The sequence below is a fragment of the Mustela lutreola genome, chromosome 1 (assembly GCF_030435805.1).
Source record: "Mustela lutreola isolate mMusLut2 chromosome 1, mMusLut2.pri, whole genome shotgun sequence".
Lineage (NCBI taxonomy): Eukaryota > Metazoa > Chordata > Mammalia > Carnivora > Mustelidae > Mustela > Mustela lutreola.
Window position 1 is genome coordinate 139,808,750 of NC_081290.1, and position 23,205 is coordinate 139,831,954.

Genomic DNA, 23,205 nt, shown 5'->3' on the forward strand with positions numbered 1-23,205 from the left:
TATACATATAAGCATAAGCCCTACAGCAATGATGTATCCAATTCTTATTGAGGCCTTGAATTCACAATGATGAATTCAATAAAGACAGTTAAATTGAAGAAATTTAAAGGAAATCTATTATTTGTATCAAAGATATTAACTAGGAACTAGGAAAAGTGGAAGAAAAAAATTTCCCTCTGAGAGTTCAACTGTAAGATCAAATCAGAACACAAATATATAACATCACAACATTGTAACTTGGCTAAATGTATTAAAATGACCAAAGAAATATCATGTATACCAGTACACATACTGGCACACATACTGAAGAAGAAGCTAACGTCACAAAAGTTTTATAAAAATGAAGATTCACTGGGTGTGGTGCATAAACAATGAATCTTAGAACACTGAAAAAAAATAAAATGACAAAAAAAATTAAAATAAAATTAAAAATAAAAATGAATATTCCCAGGTGAAAAAATATTAAATAGTTCCCATTCACTTCCAGAAAGGGAGATTTACTTATCTGCTTTGGGAGGGTTTCTCAGGCTCAGTGATGGGCCACCAGTAGTATAAAGCTTAATATAGGGAGTTGGAGTCTACAAAGTATCTACAGACCCATCAGTAATACAATTCCTATTTCAGCCTCATGCTATTAAACATTTCATTCATCCAACTCCTGTTAGAGCAAAATAACTTTCTAATGCCTATGTAGGCTTATCTACATGGAAAGAATGTGATGACATGGAATATTTCTGGTCTTTGTGACAATGAGGCTTTTAAGATTTGACTTCTCATGAGGTTTGACCACCAGGAGAGACATGCTGATTCAGCTGTGTGTCAGTTTCTTGTGAGTTCTGCTTAAGAGTGAATTGATTTCCGAGGAACTGAGAGTCTCTGCATACTGACAGGATGAATCTAAGGGTCTTTACAAAGAGCTAAATATAGCTGGCCTTCCTAAGAACACGCTGCCATATACCACTTCAGCTTACATGGACTTCCAGCATTACACAGTATTTATTTTTATTAATTTACTCAAACTCAAAATGGAGAACCTGGAAAGCATTGTTTGAAAAACAATATAATCCTCAAATTTTATATAACTTCCACTGATTTTAGAAATCCATTCTGAAATCATTCTATGGAGAACAAATGTAATTTCCTTCTCACACAGATATATGTATATACATACACATAGTATATAACCATATCTACAATCCTACAAATATTCTACTGCTGCTGGCCACATTTTTTTTTTTAAGATTTTATTTATTTATCAGAGAGAGAGGGAGAGAGAGCGAGTACAGGCAGACAGAATGGCAGGCAGAGGCAGAGGGAGAAGCAGGCTCCCTGCCAAGCAAGGAGCCCGATGCGGGACTCGATCCCAGGACGCTGGGATCATGACCTGAGCCGAAGGCAGCTGCTCAACCAACTGAGCCACCCAGGTGTCCCTGCTGGCCACATTTAAAACAAAATTATCCTTGGTAAGGTACCTGACTTTCCATTAATTCACTTTTTAAAAATTTTAGAGTATGAAGTACTTCTTACAGAAAAATATATAAACACTTAACTAAGACATTTTAGAACATTCTACGACAATCTGCTCAGAATATCAGCTAAGCAACTGATAAAGATGGAAGACTTCAAGACAGATTTAATTCAAATAAGGCAGACAAGAAGTTTTGGAAATTTTGTTATTAATTCATCACAAAGTGTTATATACTGTCATATATCAAAAATAATTTAAAGATGCATTTCCTCTGGATTAAATTTATCTACATTTACCCCAACTTACTATATCTCCATGCATCTCTAGTATAATTAGAAAGTATTACTAATTAGTATTAATATATTGACTACTGCAAACAGATGAAAGGACTCATATTAAATTTCATTTACCTGGTACAGGCTGCACTCCAAACTTGGAAAATGTTTTTAGACAAAATTCTTCTGCAATAAGCTGAGATTGAAAAAGGACAAAAAAAAGTTAGAAAAGACATCAAATTTCCAAAATAAAAATTCTACCCATTATTCAGATCACATTTTTCCCTTTCCAGTCACATATATGCTATCGGATAAACTGTACTTATTCAACCTAAGTAATCCCAAATTCCTCATACTAATTCTCTTCCACTCTTACAGATTTATTTTATTACTTTCCTACATAACCCTTCTTCCCATATTAACCTAATGAACCACAAAGGACCCCATAAACTGCCTTCCTGTTCTATGTCTCAGCAATTTAACATAATTACCTCCTTATCTGGAATAGTCTCCATATTTTATATACAGCCAAATCCCTCATTTACCTCAATAATAATCACTCATTAACTTCTCAGTTATTTCAATTTTACTCTGAATCTTCTCAGCCTCTTCAATGAGTTTTCACTTTAAACAATATGTAGTTATAAACATACTACAGGATAAATATTTGAATATTTATATAATTTAGATAATAAAAATTTAGATAATTTAGATAATCCAATAAGTGTCTCTTTTTACTATTAATAAAACACTCCAGGACCTATTCTCCAGCATTCATGAACAAGTTTTGAGAAGCAAAAATCATTAGTATTTCCCACAAGTCATTTTTTTCCCTATTTACTAAATTTTCTTTTCCCCCTCATTAAGTACAAAATATGATGCCAACAAAGATATAACTCAATTTAAGCCTGCTTTTTTCTTACTGGCTGGAGAATGGGAAAACAAGTGAATGTTCTCTTCTTTTTTTTAAGAGAAATGAGGCCTGCTGAAGAGAATATTTACACAGCAGCAGTGGAACAGATGCTCCAATAGTCAAAAAACCATGACTGAGATGGTCTTCTGTCCCATTAAGGATCCCCTAATAGCAGCTTTCAAGTCTCATACTGGCAGAATCAGCATCACCAGGGACATATTAAATGTGGAAATTCTCAGGCTCCCACCTCAGAAACACTAAAATAGAAATGATAGTGATGGGACCCAGCAATGTCCTCCAAGTGATTTTTTAAAAGTATGGTAAAGCTTAAAAACCACTGCACCAAAAGATAAATTAAGTGAAGACCTGGTTCACAGATAGTTCAGAGCAACTGTGTAAATGAATTTTCTCTTCTGAACATTTGCTTTTTTTCCCTTTCTTTTGCATGGAAGACAATGGGTGGTTTATGCACTCCAAACTGCCCCAGACTGGATACTCTCTTTCACTGCTTGAAGGTGAGTCTTTTTGGTGTGAATACAAATATGAACTAAGAGGTGGGGCATGAAGAATCCAAGATTTTTCAATCTCTATGCCATGTTGTCCAATATAGTTGTCACCCATAAGTAGCTATTTGAATTAAAATTTTAAATAAATATAATTTAAAATTCAGCCACTTGGTCATACTTAAGTATTCAACAACTTATGAATACTTAAATATTCAACAACCACATGTGGCTAGTGGCAACAATGCTGGACAATGCAGATATAAAACACATCATTCTTGACGCATTACTGAAAGTACTATTGGACAACACCCATATTGCTAAGGAATCAGAGCTTAACCATGATTTGTCAAGCTTCCTCCAGCATGTGTAAGATTGAGAATTAAGCCATATTAAACCTTGGGTGACAGCAGTTAGAGAAGTAATTTTTTAAAAACTCTACAGAATATTATAGTAATTCATACATTATACAGTTAAGCTTACAAACTGTTTCAAAGTTAAAGCCTTAAAAAATATATTACAAACTTTCTCACAAGAATACTAAGTGATATATAGCAGAAAATAAACAAAGAGATTTTCACAAAAATGAAATCTAAGTGATGTCTAAATATTAACAAGGAGCTATTCATAACTAAACATATACTATCAAATATTCCACTTCTTAATAATCATAATCTGTCCTTTTTTATTTCCATATTATAAATTTTGATAAATCAGGCTTGCACATTTTCCTTCATTGCTGGCTACCTGAATTCCAGTGCTTCAGCCTTGAGACTGTTATGTCCAAACCACTGGTTTTGGGACTGGGGGAACCTCAGCAAGATTCAATGAAGTTATTCTTTCTTTGCCAAAAAACAATAGTATATTGCCTCATAAATGTTCTTGAAATTGTTACTTATAACAAAGGAGTTTTATAAGAAACCTATGTTTCAGAGATTCTTGCTATATCCTATAAAAGTAACCTTCAATCTATACATTTTAATTGGCTTTTTGGTGACTAATGTGTTCTCCTGGTAGTAATAATTAAATCCACACTTCTGTTTTCTGAAAATTATTTGTTCACAGATGTTCTGTTAACCCAGAGAATATATGACACTTCCCTCTTATCCCATGAGCATATAAAAGTAAAAAAAACTATGAAGATACTAATATGTTTATATTTGTATAATAAAATGACACATTGATAATATTTTGTATTGAATGTATTGAGCACTTATTGCATGCTAGACATTAAGAACTTTATGTACATTATCACTTTTTTTTAATTCTCACAACCACTTCATGATGTAAATATATTTATAATCTCATTGTTTATAGGTCATTGAGGCACAGAAACATTTAATAATTTTACAATTAGAGATGGTTACCAGAGGGGAGGTGGGTAGGGGGATAGGTGACATGGGTGAAAGGGATTAAGAGTACACTTATCTTGATGAGCACTACTGTGCAGAATCATTGAATCACTATATTGTACATGTACAACTAATATAACCCTGTATATGTTAACTATACTGGATTAAAAAAATTTTCAATAATAATTTTACAGTTAGAAACCTAAGAAGACAAAGTAGAGAGGTGACTGCCAGAAGCTGTGATAGAAAGGAATGGGGAGTTACTGATTAATGGGAAGGAGTTTGTTTTATAAGATGAGGAGTTGTGAAGATGAATGGTGGTATTAACTGCAGAGCATTGAAAATCTATTTAATACCACTGAATTGGACACTCAAAAATGGTTAGGAAGATGCATTTTAGTTGTGCACATTTTACCACAATAAAAAAAAAAATTGGAAAATAAAACAACAGAAACCCAAGACAAAGGAATGATTCTGTGATATTGTGATTTATCTTAAGAAATACATATCTTGTGTCTAGTTCCTGGCATACAGCTCCTAAAACCCTTAAAGAGAATAAAGGTGTCTTTTATTATTCCTAACAAGCCACTTTCAACCACACCTGAATTTATGTTAATGAGGTGACACCTGGAAGGCCCCTAAGGATGGAAGCTGATTGCCAGGAAAATCTACCATGTGATTAGAGGGTGAAACTTTTAGTCTCACTCCCCTTCCTGAGAGGAAAGGGACTGAGGTTGATTCAAACACTAAAAGCCAATGATTTAGTCAATCATGTCTACATAATAAAGCCTCCATAAAAAGCTGAAGGACAGGATCTGTACAGCTTCTGTGTTGGTAAACATACCAGCAGGGTGAGGCATTCTAACTTCACTGCAACAGAAGCTCCAGCACTCAGCACCCTTGCCCTTCGTATCCCTTCAGCAGGCTGTGGGATCTGATGATCTGTTATCACCATGTAGTCCCAGAATTGAACTAAACTGGACACCCAGCTGTGTTGCAGAAGTGCTTGGTGTGGGAAAGACTACCACACATTCGGTGATTGGAAGGGTGAGAAGTTCAGTATTAAGTGTTAAGAGGAAACACAGGAAGAATGTTTTCCCTCCTACAGATTCACAACTAGGAAACAAATCCAAAGAGGAAGGATATGAGAGCAGAAAGAAAGGTGACTCCAATGTCATCTGAAAAAAGCATTTCATTCTCCCAGAACTATGATGTGCTCTCCTCAAAACATAGGTCATGTCCTAATTAAGCACCAAAACCTTATTAATTTAAAGTAAAAAAAAAAACATACCTGAGGTGAGAGAAACTTTTCAATGCGTTTGGCTATAAAACCTTTCTCCAATATGGAGTTGACTGATGGTCTATCCCTAGGATTTCTTTTAAATAACTGAGAGAGTAAATTGCGGAGATCATAAGAATAATGTAAAGATACAGGTGGAAAAGATCCAGATATTATCTTCAGTACCAGGTTTTTCATATTGCCAGCTTCAAACTAAAATCCAGAAAATAAATTAACATATATGAAACATACATAAATTGAAAATAGGAATAAACACTGAGAAAGTTATTTTCCTATAGAACAGAAATACAGTCCTCTTACAAATATTCTAATCACCATCTGTTCTTTTTTTTTTAGCATATGTTCTTTAGAACAAAGTTAACTTGGTTATTTATAAACACATTTAAGAGAATATTAGTCCTCATAAAAAGTTTAATATTAATTTTTGCTTACTCAAAATACTAAAAGATGGAATAAAGGTATTAAAAGATTTTATAAAAACAATAATAAAGACAAAAACAAACCTGTAGTCTTCATTCAAGACCTGCCTACCTGTGGCCCTGTTGCAGTAAGTGGAACAAGAAATTAACTCTAAAACAGTACTGGGAAAAAACATAATAAATGAAAGTACTGGGGCGCCTAGGTAATTCAGTCAGTAAAGGGTCTGACTCTTGATTTCAGCTCAGGTCATGATCTCATGGGCCATGAGATCGAGTCCTGCATCCAACTCAGGGAGTCTGCTTGAAATTCTCTTCCTCTGCCCCTTGCCCAACTCGTGTGCATATGCCCTTTCTCTCTCTCAAATAAATAAATCTTTAAAAATAATACTAATTACTTTCCTTTAAACACTGATTATTATTATTGGTAAGTGTGTGATGCTCCCAAAAGCCATGTAGTAAGAAACATGGCAAGTACTCCAAAGGGGAATATAAGCCGTATCAGAATAGTATATATTTAAAGAGTAAACACAATATAAATTCTAACTGAAGTTAAAAAACCAACAGCAGTGGGGCAGTTTAAAATCTAAAGATTTAATTTTGAAAGTAAATAAAATTAAGCTTTTGACATCTCTGCTAAAATAGAACAGAACAGTTATGCACTATGTTCTTAACATACCCATCAACAAAACAAAACACGCTATAAATTAGGTATTGGTGATTATATGAAGTATAAAAAAGTTTTGCTAAATCTTGAGTTCTCTCAGACATTTAAAATATGATATTCAGTATACTAAAATTTGAGCACAATTCAGTAGTCTAGAAATAGCTATGTACCTAAGGAGGAATTCTAAATGCAGGATAGATTATTCCTTCACTACAGTGAATTTTCAGTCCCTCAACTGACAAACTTTTCATAAATTAGTTAATTTCATGTGTCTACTTAAGAGTATGTAATTCCAAAATATAGAAGCAATGGTGACAGAATATAGGTGAAAAAATTAAAGAAAACACACTGATTTATACCTAAAATGGCTGTGTGTCGAGAAACTGACCAATTCCTTCAAATATAGATCCGATAAACTACCATTCCATATCACTTTGGCAGTCTATGCTTTTATAAGGTAATACAGTCTTAAAATTAAGAGTATGCAACCATGAAAAACATAACAAAGAAAAAATATCCCCCAAATAATATCAAGCAATAAAAACAGGCTCTAAAACTGTTTGTACAATATAATTAAACTGCAGAAAGGAAAAAAAAAACTTCTTTTATAAATTAATCTAGAAAAAAGTCTGGAAGGAAACAAAGTATTACAAATACTCATTACCAATTGGAAGAATTGCTTTTGATATTCATTCAGTTCTTCACATTTTTATTTATTTTCTTAAGTTTTTGTTAATGAAAATACATTATTGCTTAATGGAGGAAACTTTTTTTTGTGAGAGCGAGCATGCCCATATAGGGTTGAGGGGAGGAATAGAGGGAGGAGCAGAGGGAAAGCAAAAGAGAAAATCTCAACCAGGCTCCATGCCCAGAAAGAAGCCCAACACTGGGCTCTATCTCACTACCCTGAGATCATGACCTGAGCAGAAATCAGGAGTTGGGGATGCTTAACTGACGGGGCCACCCAAGCACCCCCAGGGGATCATTTTTAAAAAGCAAAATTTTGAAATGGAAAGTGATTAAAATTCAACCTATTTAAGAAAAAACTCCCCCTTTGGGGCATATTATGCCCATCTCAACAAAGTCTCAAAAATTAAAAAACAATTTTTTAAAGATTTATTTATTTGAGAAAGAGAGAGACAGAGAGAATGAGTGGGGGGGGAGGGTGTGCGTGCGCGCGCGTGCACACAAGCAGGGGAAGGGGCAGAGGAGAAGCAAAGCAGACTTCCCTGCTGACCCTGGAGCCCAATGCCTAGCTCACTCTCACCCCAGTCACAACCCTGAGATTATGATCTGAGCTGAAATCAAGAGTTAGACACTTAACCAACTAAGCCACCCAGGTGCCCCCAAAATAAATTTTTAATTAAAGGGCATCTGAGTTGATAAAATCCTTTGATGAACAGGTCAAAAAATGTCCTTTAATTTCAATTCCAAACTCAAATACAATTCAATTCCAAATACTTCGGGTGTTTTAAAAGAAATTGCTAAGATGAAACAAAAATCATTAAGCTAAAACACCATATTCACATATAAATAGAACACTAAAAAGATAGCAAGTTTATTTTTGTCATTAGAAATAATTTCCTGGTGGAGGGGTGTGTGAATGGCTCAGTTGGTTAAGCATCTGACTCTTGGTCATGATCTCAGGGTTGTGGGATCAAACCCTAGTCCAGCTCCCCAATCAGCAGGGAATCTGCTGGAGATTCTTTCACTCTATCTCATTCCAAAATAAGTAACTAAATCTTAAAAAAAAAAAAAAAAATTTCCTGGAAAAAAGTATGACATATGTATTGTAATAACAAATATATAACATATGTATATAATATATGCATATATATTAAGGGAAAATCTATCTAAATTCATACTTGAGAAAAAATGAGAAATTTAAAAACTGACAGAGAACTTCTAGTAAAAGAGAGTGACCTGAAAGGTGGCATATGATTAAAAATATACACACACACACTTATTTATTTATTTATACATATATATTTACAGGTACTTTAGAACACAATTTTTAAAATATTTCAGAAACCTCTACTTACCGCATGTTTAAGCGTACACATCTCATACAGGACACACCCCAGAGCCCAAATGTCACTAGAAAAGGGAAAAATGAGAAATTTTCTCTAAGTATCAGAATTTAATTTTTTTCATTTAAAGGAAATAAAAGCACAATGAAAATGTTCTCCAAAAATATCTGTTCCATAAAACATATCCTTTAAAGCTCAAAATCTCAAACAATCAACTTCGCCAATCAGCCTTATGGCAATTGTTTGGGTTTTTTTTTGTTGTTGTTGTTAGAGAGAAAGAACGCAAGAGCACAGGCAGACAAAGGGGTAGGCAGAGGCAGAGGGAGAAGCAGGCTCCCCGCCGAGCAAGGAGCCCGATGTGGGACTCGATCCCAGGACGCTGGGATCATGACCTGAGCCGAAGGCAGCCGCTTAACCAACTGTCACCCAGGCGTCCCAAAACTCAAAATTTCAACCATAACTAGATGATAAGAGTAGCTATCCCAGATTAGAAAGATGCCAGTTGCCTAAGCAATTACTTTATTAATTCCCTCACTTTATTTTTTAACATTTTTAAATTTAAATTCCATTAATTAACATGTAATCTATTATTGGTTTCAGAGATAGAGCTCAGTGATTCATTAGTTGTATATAACACCCACTGCTCATTATATCACATATCCTCTATCACCCATTTACCCCATCCCTTTACTTTACTTCCCCCAGCAACCCTCAGTTTGTTTCCTATGATTTAGAGTCTCTTACGGTCTCCCTCTCTGATTACATCTTGTTATATTTTTTCCTCTCTTCCCCTATGATCCTCTGTTTTGTTTCTCAAATTCCACACATCAGTAAGATCATATGGTAATTATCATTCTCTGACTTATTTTGCATAGCATAATACCCTCTAGTCCCATCCACATTGTTGCAAATGGCAAGTTTTCATTTTTTTGATGGCTGAGTAGTATTCCATTGTGTGCGTGTGTGTGTGTGTGTATGTGTGTGTGTGTATAAGCTCTCCTCAAAACATAGGTCATGTCCTATATATATATATATATATGTCATGTCATATATATATATATATATATATATATATATATATATCACATCTTCTTTATCTATTCATAGGTCAATGGACATCTGGGCTCTTTCCATAGTTTCGCTATTGTGGACATTGCCCAAACAATTAAAGTTTTATTAAAGAAATGTAATATTTAAAAGAACAAAGTCAGTAAATTCCATGAATACAGAATTTTTTTTTAAGATTTTTATTTATTTATTTATTTTAAAAAAGATTTTATTTATTTATTTGACAGACAGAGGTCACAAGTAGGCAGAGAGGCAGGCAGAGAGAGAGGAAGGGAAGCGACACAGGGCCTAATCCCAGGACTCTGGGATCATGACCTGAGGCAAAGGCAAAGGCTTTAACCCACTGAGCCATCCAGGCACCCCAAAGATTTTTATTTATTGACAGACAGAGATCACAAGTAGGCAGAGAGAGGGGGTAAGCAGGCTCCCCGCTGAGTGGAAAGCCCGATGCGGGGCTCAATCCCAGGACCCTGAGATCATGACCTGAGCTGAAGACAGAAACTTAACCCACTGAGCCACCCAGGCACCCCTGGAATTTTTTATTTTATTAAATTTTTAAAATTTATTTTATTTTATTAAATTACTTACAAAACACCATGATTTTAAAAATTATTTTCAAAGCAAAATACTGTTTTAATGATGAAAAAGAACATATTAATTTACAAAAATTAAATCTGAAATAAATCTATGACAGCCTACTAAAATATAAGGTAAATATATTAATTATTTAATATTATTTTAAGGACATATACTATGTTCTTTATAGTTTCTTCCTTTCTTTTATCTTAAATGTATTTTTATAATTTAAAAAATTCTATTTCCATTTTTAAAAAGAAAAAATAAAAGACTTATAGTTCAGAGCTACAGCGATCCTTAGTAGTCAACAAAAACTGCTCCTCAGGGGCACCTGGGTGGCTCAGTGGGTTAAAGCCTCTGCCTTCGGCTCAGGTCATGATCCCGGCGTCCTGGGATCCAGCTCTGCACTGGGCTCTCTCTGCTCAGCAGGAGGCCTGCTTCCCCTTCTCTCCCTGCCTGCCTCCCTGCCTACCTGTGATCTCTGTCTGTCAAATAAATAAATAAAATCTTTTAATTTAAATAAAAATTAAAATTAAAAAACTAAAAAAAAAAAAAAAAACTGCTCATCAAAGTTAAACTTAACAGAAAAGAATAAAATCCAATGTTGAAATCCCAAGGTTATCCTGAACCAAACTCATGAAAAAGCTACAAATATAGACCTTTAACTCCAAAAATCTACTTAATTTCAAGATTCAACTTATAAAAAAATTTAAGTGTAATTAAACTTATTATTACTTGTTAGTTATGTAGTACTTGTACATGTTAATATATGACCTATGTATAAACAAACTCATTAAACTAATGATCCTATTAATAAAATATTTCAAAACATATTTAGAAAAAATATGAATTTTTGAAGTATATTGATGATGCTTATCCATGACATTTTTAAACTATTTTTCCCACAAAATTAATTTTACATGAAATTCTCCAAAGGATGATTAAATCCATTCCTTATTTATTTATCTTTTTAAAGGATTTTACGTGTTTATTTGACAGGAGAAAGCAATCACAAGTAGGCACAGCAGCAGGCAAAGAGAAAGGGAGAAACTGGCTCTCAGCTGAGCAAAGAGCATGGTATGGGGCTTGATCCCAGGACCCTGATATCATGACCTGAGAGGAAGGCAGAGGCTTAACCCACTGACCCACCCAGGCACCCCCATTCCTAATTTAAATACTGATTTTTTTTTCACAATTGACTTACCCATAAGATACAGCAATAGCATTAAAATGAAAAATTAATTTGGTTTAAAGAAAATCCTACTATCCTTAAGAATATCCACTAAAAACACATTCCATGAACTAGACTGATCATTGTAATTTATTTATTTATTTATTTATTTATTTATTTATTTTTAAAGATTTTATTTATTTGTCAGAGAGAGTGAGCGAGAGCGAGCACAGGCAGACAGAGTGGAAGGCAGAGTCAGACGGAGAAGCAGGCTCCCTGCGGAGCAAGGAGCCCGATATGGGACTCGATCCCAGGACGCTGGGATCATGACCTGAGCCGAAGGCAGCTGCTTAACCAACTGAGCCACCCAGGCGTCCCTGATCATTGTAATTTAAAATCATTTAAAAAAAATTGCTGGGAGAGTGCCTGGGTGGCTCAGCAGGTGCGTCAACTATTGGTTTCGGCTCAGGTCATGATCTCTGCTTCCTGGGATGGAGTCCTGAGTTGGAGTTGGGACTCCATGCTCAGCAGGGAGTCTATTTGGGATTCTCTCTGTCCCTCTTCCTTTGCTACTCCCCCTGCTCATACTGTTTCACTCTGTCTCTTAAATAAATTAATTAATAAAAAAAAAAAAAAAAAGCACATTGCTAGGATGATGTTCTCTGCCTCGACTGCTCAGGTTTTAAATACAGCTTCCTTTCCACTCTCAAAAAAAGGAACTATCACTTTCTTCCTTTTAGGTTCTGTGGGTGCTTTCAAATTTAAGACCAATGTTTCTTGGTTAGGATATTTCAATTAGAAAGAGAGAAAATAAAGGGTAAATGGAGTTCGGTGACAGAATTCCTCATCTCACGCACATATTACACAATCAGTTAGCCATAGTACAACTAACGGTTAGGGATTTGGGCTTGGGAGCCAGATGCCTGAAGCTTTCAAGTTGCTTTACCTCTCTCTCTTTATTTGGCTTCCTTATAGGCAAAGGAAGATTAATGAATACCTACAATTCACAAGGCTATTGTGAAGATTAAAGAAGTGAATACATAGAAAGCATTCAAAATAAGGCCTAGCATTTAGTAAGTGTTCAATAACTATTACAATCTAATAGGAAATGACTATTACAAAGACCAAAAAATTATTTCTATTTCCAATTACAACTTATAATAATAAAGTGAAACTTTTGGAGTGCCTGGCTAGCTCAGTCAGAAGATCATGCAACTCTTGATCTTGATCTTGGGGTCATGAATTCAAGTCCAACATAGGGTACAAAGTTTACTTAAATAAATAAACAAATAAATAAAAAATAAAGTGACACTTTCTATATGTCCTTTAATAAGACATGAAATAGCTTCTTTGCAATCCCCCTCACTGTATAGTAAAAAAGAATAGGTGTATATACATACATACATATCTATCTATATCTATATATATATTTATATGCATATTAATGATTTTAGAATACTATTCTGAAGGTTAGTAAATAAAATGTAACAGAAAGATTTAAAGGGAATATATGTAATGAACATCATTTTAAATACCTTTTATTGTTGTAAGGTTTGTTTTCACAAATTTCAGGTGACAAGTAGTAGGGGGTCCCTATACAAGTTCGAGCCAGCTCCACAGTACTAGAACAAAAAGAATTATTAGAAAAACTTAAGATACTAAAGGATATTAAAAATTATCACATACATATAACCATGGACATTATGTCAAAACAAAGTTTAAAATCGATGTTACCTATTAAGTACTCGAGCAATTCCAAAATCTCCGAGTTGTATTGTCCCATCTTTGGTTAAAAATATATTCTGTGAAAAAGATGTAAAAAAAAAAAATCAGAAATACTGTTACATCCAGTTCTGAGCTGACAACTCTTTTCATATAAATGAATCTAGTTAGGGGTGCCTGGGTGGCTTAGTCATTAAGCTTCTGCCTTCAGCTCAAATCATGGTCCCAGGGTCCTGAGATTGAGCCCCGCAACGCGCTCCCTGCTGAGCAGGGAGCCTGCTTGTCCCTCACCCACTCCCCCTACTTATGTTCCCTCTCTCTGTCTCTCTCTGTCAAATAAATAAATAAAAATCTTAAAAAAAAATGAATCTAGTTTTAAAAAATGTAAGAATAGCTGGATATCCACATATAAAAGAATGAATATAGATCCCTATCTCATAACATAGACAAAAACTAATTCAAAATGGATTCTTAAATATAAGAACTAAAACTACAAAACTCCTAGAGGAATACATATGAATATATTTTCATGTCATTGGGCTGGGCAATGGTTTCTTAAATGTGACACGAAAAATACCAGCAAAAAAAGAAAATATAAAGTGGACTTCTCAAAAATAAAAACTTCTGTTCAAAGAAGACCATCAAAAGTGAACAGACATGCGATAACTAGGTGATGGACATTAAGGAGGGTATGTGATATAATGAGCACTGGTATTAAATAAGATTGATGAATCACTGACCTCAACCTCTGAAACCAGTAACATATTACATGTTAAATTAACTGAATTAAAATAAAAATTTAAAAATGATTAATTTTTTTAAAAAAAGTGAATAGACAACCCACAGAACTGGAGAAAATACTTGCAAATTATGTATCTGACAAGGAATTTGTATCCAGAAAAAAAGAACTCTTACAATTCATTAGCAACAAAAGATACACTATTTAAAATATACAAAGTCACATATTATATGATTCCATTTACATAAAATGTCCAGAATAGGCAAATCCATTGAGAAAGAAACTAGATTAGTTGTTTCCAGAGTCTAGGTAGAGAGGAAATGGAGAGTGATTGGTAACAGTACAAGATTTCTTTTTGGAATGATTAAAAAAAAATGTTCTAGAATTAGAGAGTGGTGATGGTTTCACAACTCTGAATATACGAAAAATCATTGAACTGTAAATTTTCAGTGGGTGAATGTCATCATATCTGACATATATCTCAACATAGCTTTAAAAAAATAAACTCAGACCTTCCCCTCCATTAAAAAAAAAAAGCCTGCCTAAAAATTCTAATTACCCTAAATGTAACAAATTAACCTTAAAATTTTCCAAAATTGGAAAAGTGTTCCAATAAAATTTGCAATAAAAAACTAGCCAGTTAATTTGCATACATAAATACTTAACTCCAGTGTTCTACCAAACAGTAAAGGCAAGAGTTTGTGGAACATTAATTAAACTCCATATCATTCACGAGACTTAAATTGACACATGTTCACAGTCCAAGATGACACAAAATGGGGATGAGAGGGACAGAGTAAAATGGAATGAAATGGAATTAGGTAGCAGAGAGGTGGGGAACTGGAAGGATGGGGTATAAAGCTCCCATCACAGTTTCTCCTCTTCTTACTACTCACCCTGAGGCTACCAGGCTATATAAGAAGCTGCAGGAGTAAGAAGGTAAGACAGATACATAGCCTTGACACCAGGAAACAAATCCCCTCTGTGCTACCAGGTCTGGGAGTGAGTGAGCCCTAGTGGGGCATCCACGAAAGAAACCTGTACGCAAAGATGAGTGAGCTGTGGGGACAAAACATTTCTCACAAAGAGTGGCCAAAAAATAAAGTCCAATACGCATGAAGAAACCTGATGCAAAAAAAAAAAAAAAAAAGCTAATAAAATAATCAGCACAAGAACTCACTCTAGACAGAATTGATTTTGTGAAACAATCCAACCATAACTTTAAAGTAAATGTTTAGGAAATTGCAGATAGAGAGGCACCTGGCTAGTTCCATCAACAGACCATGGGATTCCTGGTCTCATAGTGGGTGTAGAGAGCCCCACACTGGGTGTAGAGATTAGTTAAAAATAAAATCTTAGGGCGCCTGGGTGGCTCAGTGGGTTGGGCCGCTGCCTTCGGCTCAGGTCGTGATCTCAGGGTCCTGGGATCGAGTCCCGCATCGGGCTCTCTGCTCGGCAGGGAGTCTGCTTCCTCCTCTCTCTCTCTCTGCCTGCCTCTCTGCCTACTTGTGATCTCTCTCTGTCAAATGAATAAATAAAAAAAATCTTAAAAAAAAAAAAAAATAAATAAATAAAATAAAATAAAATCTTAAAAAAATTTTTTTAAAAAGAAAATTGCAAAGAGATAAAGGAAGTCTACTTAAGAAGAACAAGACATTATGAAACAAAAACCAATCACAGTGGGGCACCTGGATGCTCAGTCGTTCAGTCAGATACTGTTTAGTGTCTGACTCTTGGTTTTGGCTCAGGTCATGATCTCTCAGTCATGAGATCGAGCCCCGAGTCAGGCTCTGTGCTAAATGTGCAGTCTGCTTCAGATTCTCTCTCCCTCTCCCTCCCACTCTCTCTCAAATAAATAAAATCTTAAAAAAAAAAAAAAAAGCCATTAGAGTAAGAACAAATGTATATGAAAAACCATTTAAAAATCCTGGAGAGAAAAAAAGTTTTTTTTTTTTAAAGTAAGTAGATAAGTATCAGTTTACACAAATTTAAAAAGCACTTAGTTAACTGGAAAGTAGGTTGAAAAATTCACCTAGGATGCAACTCAGAGACAGAGATAAAACGTGAAAGAACAAATAAGGTACTTGGAAGGGTTAGATTAAGAAGCTCCAACAGGGGCAGTTAAGCGCTTGCCTTTGGCTCAGGTCATGATCTCAGGGGCCTGGGATCAAGACCCACATCAGGCTGCCTGCTCAGCAGGGAGTCTGCTTCTCCCTCTCTCTCTCCCTCTGCCATCCCCCTGACCCCCCACCCTGCTAGCTTTCTCTCAAATAAATAAAATCTTTAAAAAAAAAAAAAAAAGAAAGAAAGAAAGAAAGAAAGAAAGAAATCATTGGCTTTAAATTCCTAAACAGCAACACTAGAAGCCAAAAAACAAATAAATAATAACTTCAAAATTCTGTAGGAAAACAAATTTCTCACCTAGAAGTTTATATTCAAATTATCATTAAAGCTAGAGAGGTGAATAAGGTCATCTTCAGACATACAATACAACCAGATATAGACCTTCCACATATCTATTTTCTGTTTTTTTCCATCATTATGAGAGTAAATCCACAAAGAGGAGGATATAGGAAAAAGGCAGAAGATCTAACACATGATACATATAAAGAGGATTTCTAGAATTATAATGAAGGGGAAAGAGAGAACAGATAATCTGATGCAGAATGATTTGGGTTCAAAAATTTTAGCCACAAAACAAAGCTGACTCAATGTTCATATCCATGTAGAAGTTATTAGTGACAGAATAAACATACCTGGGACTTTATGTCTCGATGAAGAATTTTTCGATCATGTACATGTTTCAAGGCCAAACATATCTGCACAAACCAGTCCAAAATCTAGGGGGGGAAATCAAATTTGTCATTTCTTCTAAAATTTATATTGTATAGTAAGTAGTCTTTCCTTAACAATGAAAGCACTCATAGAATATTTGGGGTTGAGCAGAACTAAGTCCTTAAAAAACAAATTTAGGTTATAATTTTTAAATTTCACTATAATTAATGTTTTTAACATTAAGGAGATAATCAAGCCAACTGACACATTATGTGCAGGGTATGCACTAACTTTCAAATGTAAGAGACTGCTACTGAGCATCGCTTAGAAATCAGAAAACAGAAATTTCCAGAGAAGACTGAAAAGTAGAAATACTTTATATTTTATGATACTGTGATGGTGAATCACTTTATTTTTAAATACATATTTTTTCTACATAAATAAAAGTCATAAAGGAAAAAAATCAGGCTCAAAATTTGGAAGTCATCACTGATTATTCATCTCTTTCCACACTCACCATATATAAACACTCTCTGAAACTGGCTACTTGAAAGTAAAAGAATTTAATTTCTACCCCATTCCTAACACCAAAAGAATTCTAAGTAAATGGCATTTTTAAACAGGAAAAAATTAGACTATAAAACAATCAAAGAAAACACAGGTTAATTTCCTATAATCTTTTATTGAAGGACTTTTAATCCTTCACAAAACCTCTAAATCACAAGAAAAAAGACTGACAATGTTGCATATATAAAATTTAAAACATCTGCATGGCAGAATACATAATCAAGCATAATTAATTATTTAAGAAAATAATTAAAATAAATAAAACAATAACTAGAACAATAGTAACTTGAGAAAAATAAAATAATACACAAGATTGGCCAGAATGTGAGGAAGTAAGTCTTTGCATACCTTGTTTGTGAAAAAGTTAATCATAGTCATTTGGCAAAGTATGTAAAAATTTTAAATTCATATACCATTTGAAAGAGCAACTGGAATTTCAAATTTGTCTTACAGATACAACATCACAAATACAAAAAGGATGTGTTAAAGGATATTCATCCCAGCAATGTTCAGCAGAGCAAAACATGTATAAACATATGAAGAGGCCTAGTTAAATACACTGTGACATCACTGTACTAGAAATACCAAGAAGCCACAGAAAATAATTAAGTACTTCCATGTATACTGTTAAGTGAAAAAAAGAAAGTTCTAGAATGGGTATGCATAGCATACTCCTAGCATTTTTAAAAGAAATCTTTGTGTATTTTACATACCTAAGCTCCATATAATTATATATGAGGTATGGTGTTTCTAAGAATGAAAGAAGAAATAAAGGAAGCACAGAAAAATAGCTACCAATTAACAGTGTTTACACCTCAGAGGACTTTCATTAGATAAAATGAAAGCAACAAACTAATTTTTACTCTTTGCAGTATTTTTTAAAAAGAATAATCCATTTAAAAAATAACTTTTAATTAATTTTCTTTAAAAACAAACTAATCTCCCAGTGCAAATATATGTATATATACTTACTGAGGGCTACACAATTTTTAAGTTTCTTTCTATATTCACATCAGGCACTATAAGCAGAGAATTGAAATACTGTTCTGACTTTGAGTTCACATGGTGGTTGAAATATATTTATAAATAAATATATCTATAATAAAATGCTCAAGTTTTATAACAGTGATACATACATTAAGAGGGCAATTAGTTCAACAAGGCTTAGGAAAAAGTACCAAAAGATAAAAGAAATAAGCTCAGTGGAGTCTTATTTTTATATGGTCTACCTGTACAACTAGAACACATTTTAGAAACCATGCATGTCTCTTTTACAGATAGGGTTTTTCACTACCATATTTCCCATACCTATATTCCTTTATAATTTGACAAAAATGTATTCAGCACCAATGATATGCCAACAGCTGTAGGAACTGGCAAAAAGGTAATAAAAGAGCTCACAGACCAAATTTATTCTGTAAAGGGCCAGAAAGTAAATCTTTCGGGCTTTGCAGGCCATATTGTCTCTGTTTCAACTCAACTTTGCCACTGTAGGATAAAAGCAGCTATAGATTACTATATGCAAACAAACAAAACTGTGGTTTTAATAAAACTTTGCTTACAAACAGACAGTGGTACGAGGTTGGCCCTTGTTTGTTGGCCCCTATCAAAGACTACTGAGGGAGGGGAGTAAACCCAAAGTAGTAATAAAGAAGCACAAAGAAGGACAGCCAATTCAGCCTAGAGGTGATAAAATAAAACTGGACAAAGAGATGATTCCACAGCTAAATTTTGATGGGGAGGTATACACAAAGCTGAGAAGGACACATATCAGTATAAAGGCAACATTTCCATTACCTATGTCTATCCAGTCAAGACTCTTTTTAGGGTTTGATTACTTACAGTTGAGGTTGAATAAGAGGAAAGGCCCTCAAATTGTAATGTGCTTCTAAGCTCCCCTTTTTACTTCCTTGTACATATTAATTCATATTAATATTTGTAAAATACTGCTAGGATAATGGCACTTTTTGCTCAAAAGGCTTTCAAATTCTTTTTTTTTTTTTTTAAGATTTTATTTATTTATTTGACAGAGAGAAATCACAAGTAGACGGAGAGGCAGGCAGAGAGAGAGAGAGGGAAGCAGGCTCCCCGCTGAGCAGAGAGCCCAATGCGGGTCTCGATCCCAGGACCCCGAGATCACGACCCGAGCCGAAGGCAGTGGCCCAACCCACTGAGCCACCCAGGCGCCCCCAAGGCTTTCAAATTCTTGTTACAAAATGTAATCCAGCCAATCAAACACTATATATGGTCACTATATAATGACCATAAACTTGTCTGAATTACAATTTTATGTATATAGCATTATTTTTACTACTATAGATTATGTTAGATCACTAAAACAATACTACATACCACCTTCTCTAATTCAAAACTCAAGTTTCTTTGTGTAATGAGATATTAAAATTTTACTAAAGTATGCTAAGTTCTGACAAATTTTTTACTAAAAAAAGTTTGAAAAACTTACAGTGCTAAATATATTAACAGAAAAGTAAAACATGGCTTTCTATTAGAACAGTAAATTGATTTTAGAATAAGAACTTACTCTTTACCTTTCTGCATAATGTGCCCAGAAAGCAGATATTCCAAGCCTACCAGAATAATCTTCTCTGATTTGTGCTGACTTTATCATTTGATTTTTTTTTTTTGAACAAATGTTCCTCATCTATGAAAAAGCTAAGGATCCTTATAATTGCACTGCCTTTATGTATCTTGTTTTCAATTTTTAAATTTTTAAAAAAATTTTATTTATTTATTTGACTGAGAAAGACACAACGAGAGAGGGAACATAAGCAGGGGGAATGGGAGAGGGAGAAGCAGACTCCCTGCTGAGCAGGGAGCCTGAGGTGAGGCTCAATCCCAGGACCCTGGGATCATGACCTGAGCCAAAGGCAGATGCTTGATGACTGAACCCCAAATTTTTTAAATTGTAGTAAAACACAAATAATACAAAATCCATCATCTTAACCATTTTTGAGTATATACTTCAGTGGTATTAGGTACATTCATACCGTGGTACAACCATCACCACCCATCCAACTCCAGAACTCTTTTCATCTTGCAAAGATGAAACTCTATAACCATTAAATAATAACCTTAATAATAAATAATAACCCATTCCTTTCTCCCCCTAGTCCCCAGAAAACACTATTCTACCTTCTGGCTCTACAATTTTGGGTACTCTAAGTGCCTCATAAAGTGGAATCATATGGTACTCATTTTTTTGTACCTGGGTTATTTGACTTAGCATAATGCAGGTTTATCCATGTTATAGTGTATTTCTAAATTTCTTTCCTTTTTAAGGCTGACTGATAAGGAGGTACTTCTATCATTTTGTTATTGGTCTTTTATATGCCTCATAGCTATTCTGTCCCTCATTTACATTAGTTTTCTTTTGTGCTTAGGTTTCTATAGTGAAACATTTAAATTCATCTCTCATTCCCTACGTACATATTCTATATCTATTTTCTTTGTAGTCACCATTGGGGATTATATTTAACATCCTAAGGTCACAATACTCTAATCTGGATTTGTACGAGCTTAACTTCAGTAACATACAAAATCTCTACTCCTTAACATCTCTCTGTCCTACTCCTTTCAGTTGCCAATGTAAGAGAATTACATCTTCATACAATTATAATTTTGTTCATGTGTCCAAAAACATAAACTGGTGATGTTTAAAAGTGCATTGCTTTCTTAAATTTTATAAAAAAAACAAAATGTGGAATTATAAACCAATTACAGTAATACCAGGTTTTAGACTAATAATTGTATTTTTTAAAATGTGTTTGTCTTTAAATCTGTAGAAAACAAAAATGGGCACTAGAAATCATTATTACATTATCAGCTTTTGTAATTACCCATATATTTACCTTTACTGAGATCTTCATTTCTACATATGACTTCAAGTCCCTGTCTATTGTTCTTTTACTTCCATCTGTAAGGCTCCCTATTAACATTTTCTTCAGTGCAGGTCTAGAAGTCACAAATAACCTCAGCTTTTGTTTACCTGAGAATGCCCCTCATTTTTGAAGGGTGATATTGCCAAATACAGGATTCTCGATTCACAGTTTTTTCTTTTAGCACTTGAAAATATCAGCCCAGTGCTTTCTGGCCTCCAAAGGTTCTAGTGAGAAATCTCCTGAAAATTTTGGTGAGGGTCCTCTCACATGTGATGACTCACTTTATTATGCTGCTTTTAAGATTCTTTGTCTTTGACCTTCAACAGTTTGAATCTAATGTGTCTGGCACAGATCTCATTCAGTTCATCCTATTTGGGAGTTTGCTGAGCTTCTTGGATGTTTACATTCATGTCTTTCATCAAATTCAGGGAGTTTTCAGCTATTAGTTCTTCAAATATTTGCTCTGTCCCTTTCTCTATGTTTTTTCTGGGACTCCTACAAAGCATAAGTTGGTCAACTTGATGATGTCCCACAGGTCCCTTAAGCTCTGTTCATGTTTCTTCAATCTTTTTTTTTTTTTTTTTCTGTTCCTCAGACCCAATAATTTCCATTGTCCAAGATTCAAGTTCACTCTTTCTCCTTCCCATTCAAATCTGTTTCTAAATCACTCTAATGATTTTTCATTTCAGTTATTGTATTTTCAGCTCCAGAATTGTTTTGGTTTTTTAAATCTTTATTGATATTTTCAATGTGTTTATACATTGTTTTCTTGATTTTCTCCATTTAGTACTTTAGTACTTTGAGCAGCTGAAAGTTGCTTTAAAGTCTTTGTCTAGTAGATCCACCATCAGGTCCTTTTCAGACAGTTTCTGCTGATTATTTCCCTTTCAATGGGCCATACTTTCCTGTTTCTTCATATGCCTTGTGATTTTTGTTGAAAAGCAGACACTTGAATCTAATAATGTGGTGATGCTAGAAATCAGATTCTTCTTGATCCCCAGGGCTTCTTGTCTTATTTTTGCTAATTATTGTATGGTGTCTCCATGCCAAGGTTCAGCTTGAGGCTTAAAGGCAAACTTAAATTTTCAGGTCTTTTCCAAGCCTTCATCTTTCTCCGGGTATACATGGTGACTTTCTAATTTCACTTGTGTATGTGGCTGCTTTCAAATACCTTCGTTTTTAATGTCTGTCTCCACAAAGAGAAAAAGAGAAAAGAAGGGGAATAAAGAGGGCAGTGGCCCTTTAAATCCCCTGGAAATCACATCAGCAAGAAGGGTGGGTCTTACAACAATGGGGGAAGGTACAACAACAATGGCTGCCCACATCCTTGTTTGTACCTCCAAGATAAAAAATGACAACATTCAGAACACAGATCCCTGACATTTGGAGGACATGGACCTTTTTGCCCACCCTGGTTCCCACAAGGTGCATTCAAATTCCTTCTGGAAAGCCTGCAGGGCTGATTGCCTGGGTCCTGGGAGGTAGGGAATGGGTAGGAGCCACCGTTACCTAGCTAAGAGCTGAAATTGACTGAAAATAACCACAATTTATTATTCAGGCTTTCACTTAGAAATTATACGCTTGCAATAGACTCCAGAGATACAAAATAGTTTCATCGGGTAGATTCTACCACAATTCTGTAATTGTGTTGGTAGGAGAGAGAGTCCTGCTTCCTATTCTACCACCTTCCCAGATTCCTCTCCAACTATATTTATTTTAAAATATTTTGTCACTTTGATTAAACAGGTAACCAAATATTATTTT

The 23,205-nt window shown here is 34.5% G+C and overlaps 1 protein-coding gene across 6 annotated transcripts in view; it reads right to left on the reverse strand.

Annotated features, from left to right (window-relative positions):
* Nucleotides 1-23,205, reverse strand: part of NEK1 (NIMA related kinase 1) — a 220,781-nt gene that overhangs the window by 172,773 nt on the left and 24,803 nt on the right. For all 6 annotated transcript variants that reach the window (XM_059175038.1, XM_059175054.1, XM_059175046.1 and 3 more), the window contains 6 exons: nucleotides 16,957-17,040; nucleotides 13,474-13,541; nucleotides 13,275-13,361; nucleotides 8,937-8,991; nucleotides 5,803-6,003; nucleotides 1,879-1,939 (listed from right to left, as the gene is read on the reverse strand). In XM_059175038.1, the coding sequence (XP_059031021.1) occupies nucleotides 1,879-1,939; nucleotides 5,803-6,003; nucleotides 8,937-8,991; nucleotides 13,275-13,361; nucleotides 13,474-13,541; nucleotides 16,957-17,040 (556 nt within the window). The remainder of the gene's footprint in view (nucleotides 1-1,878; nucleotides 1,940-5,802; nucleotides 6,004-8,936; nucleotides 8,992-13,274; nucleotides 13,362-13,473; nucleotides 13,542-16,956; nucleotides 17,041-23,205) is intronic.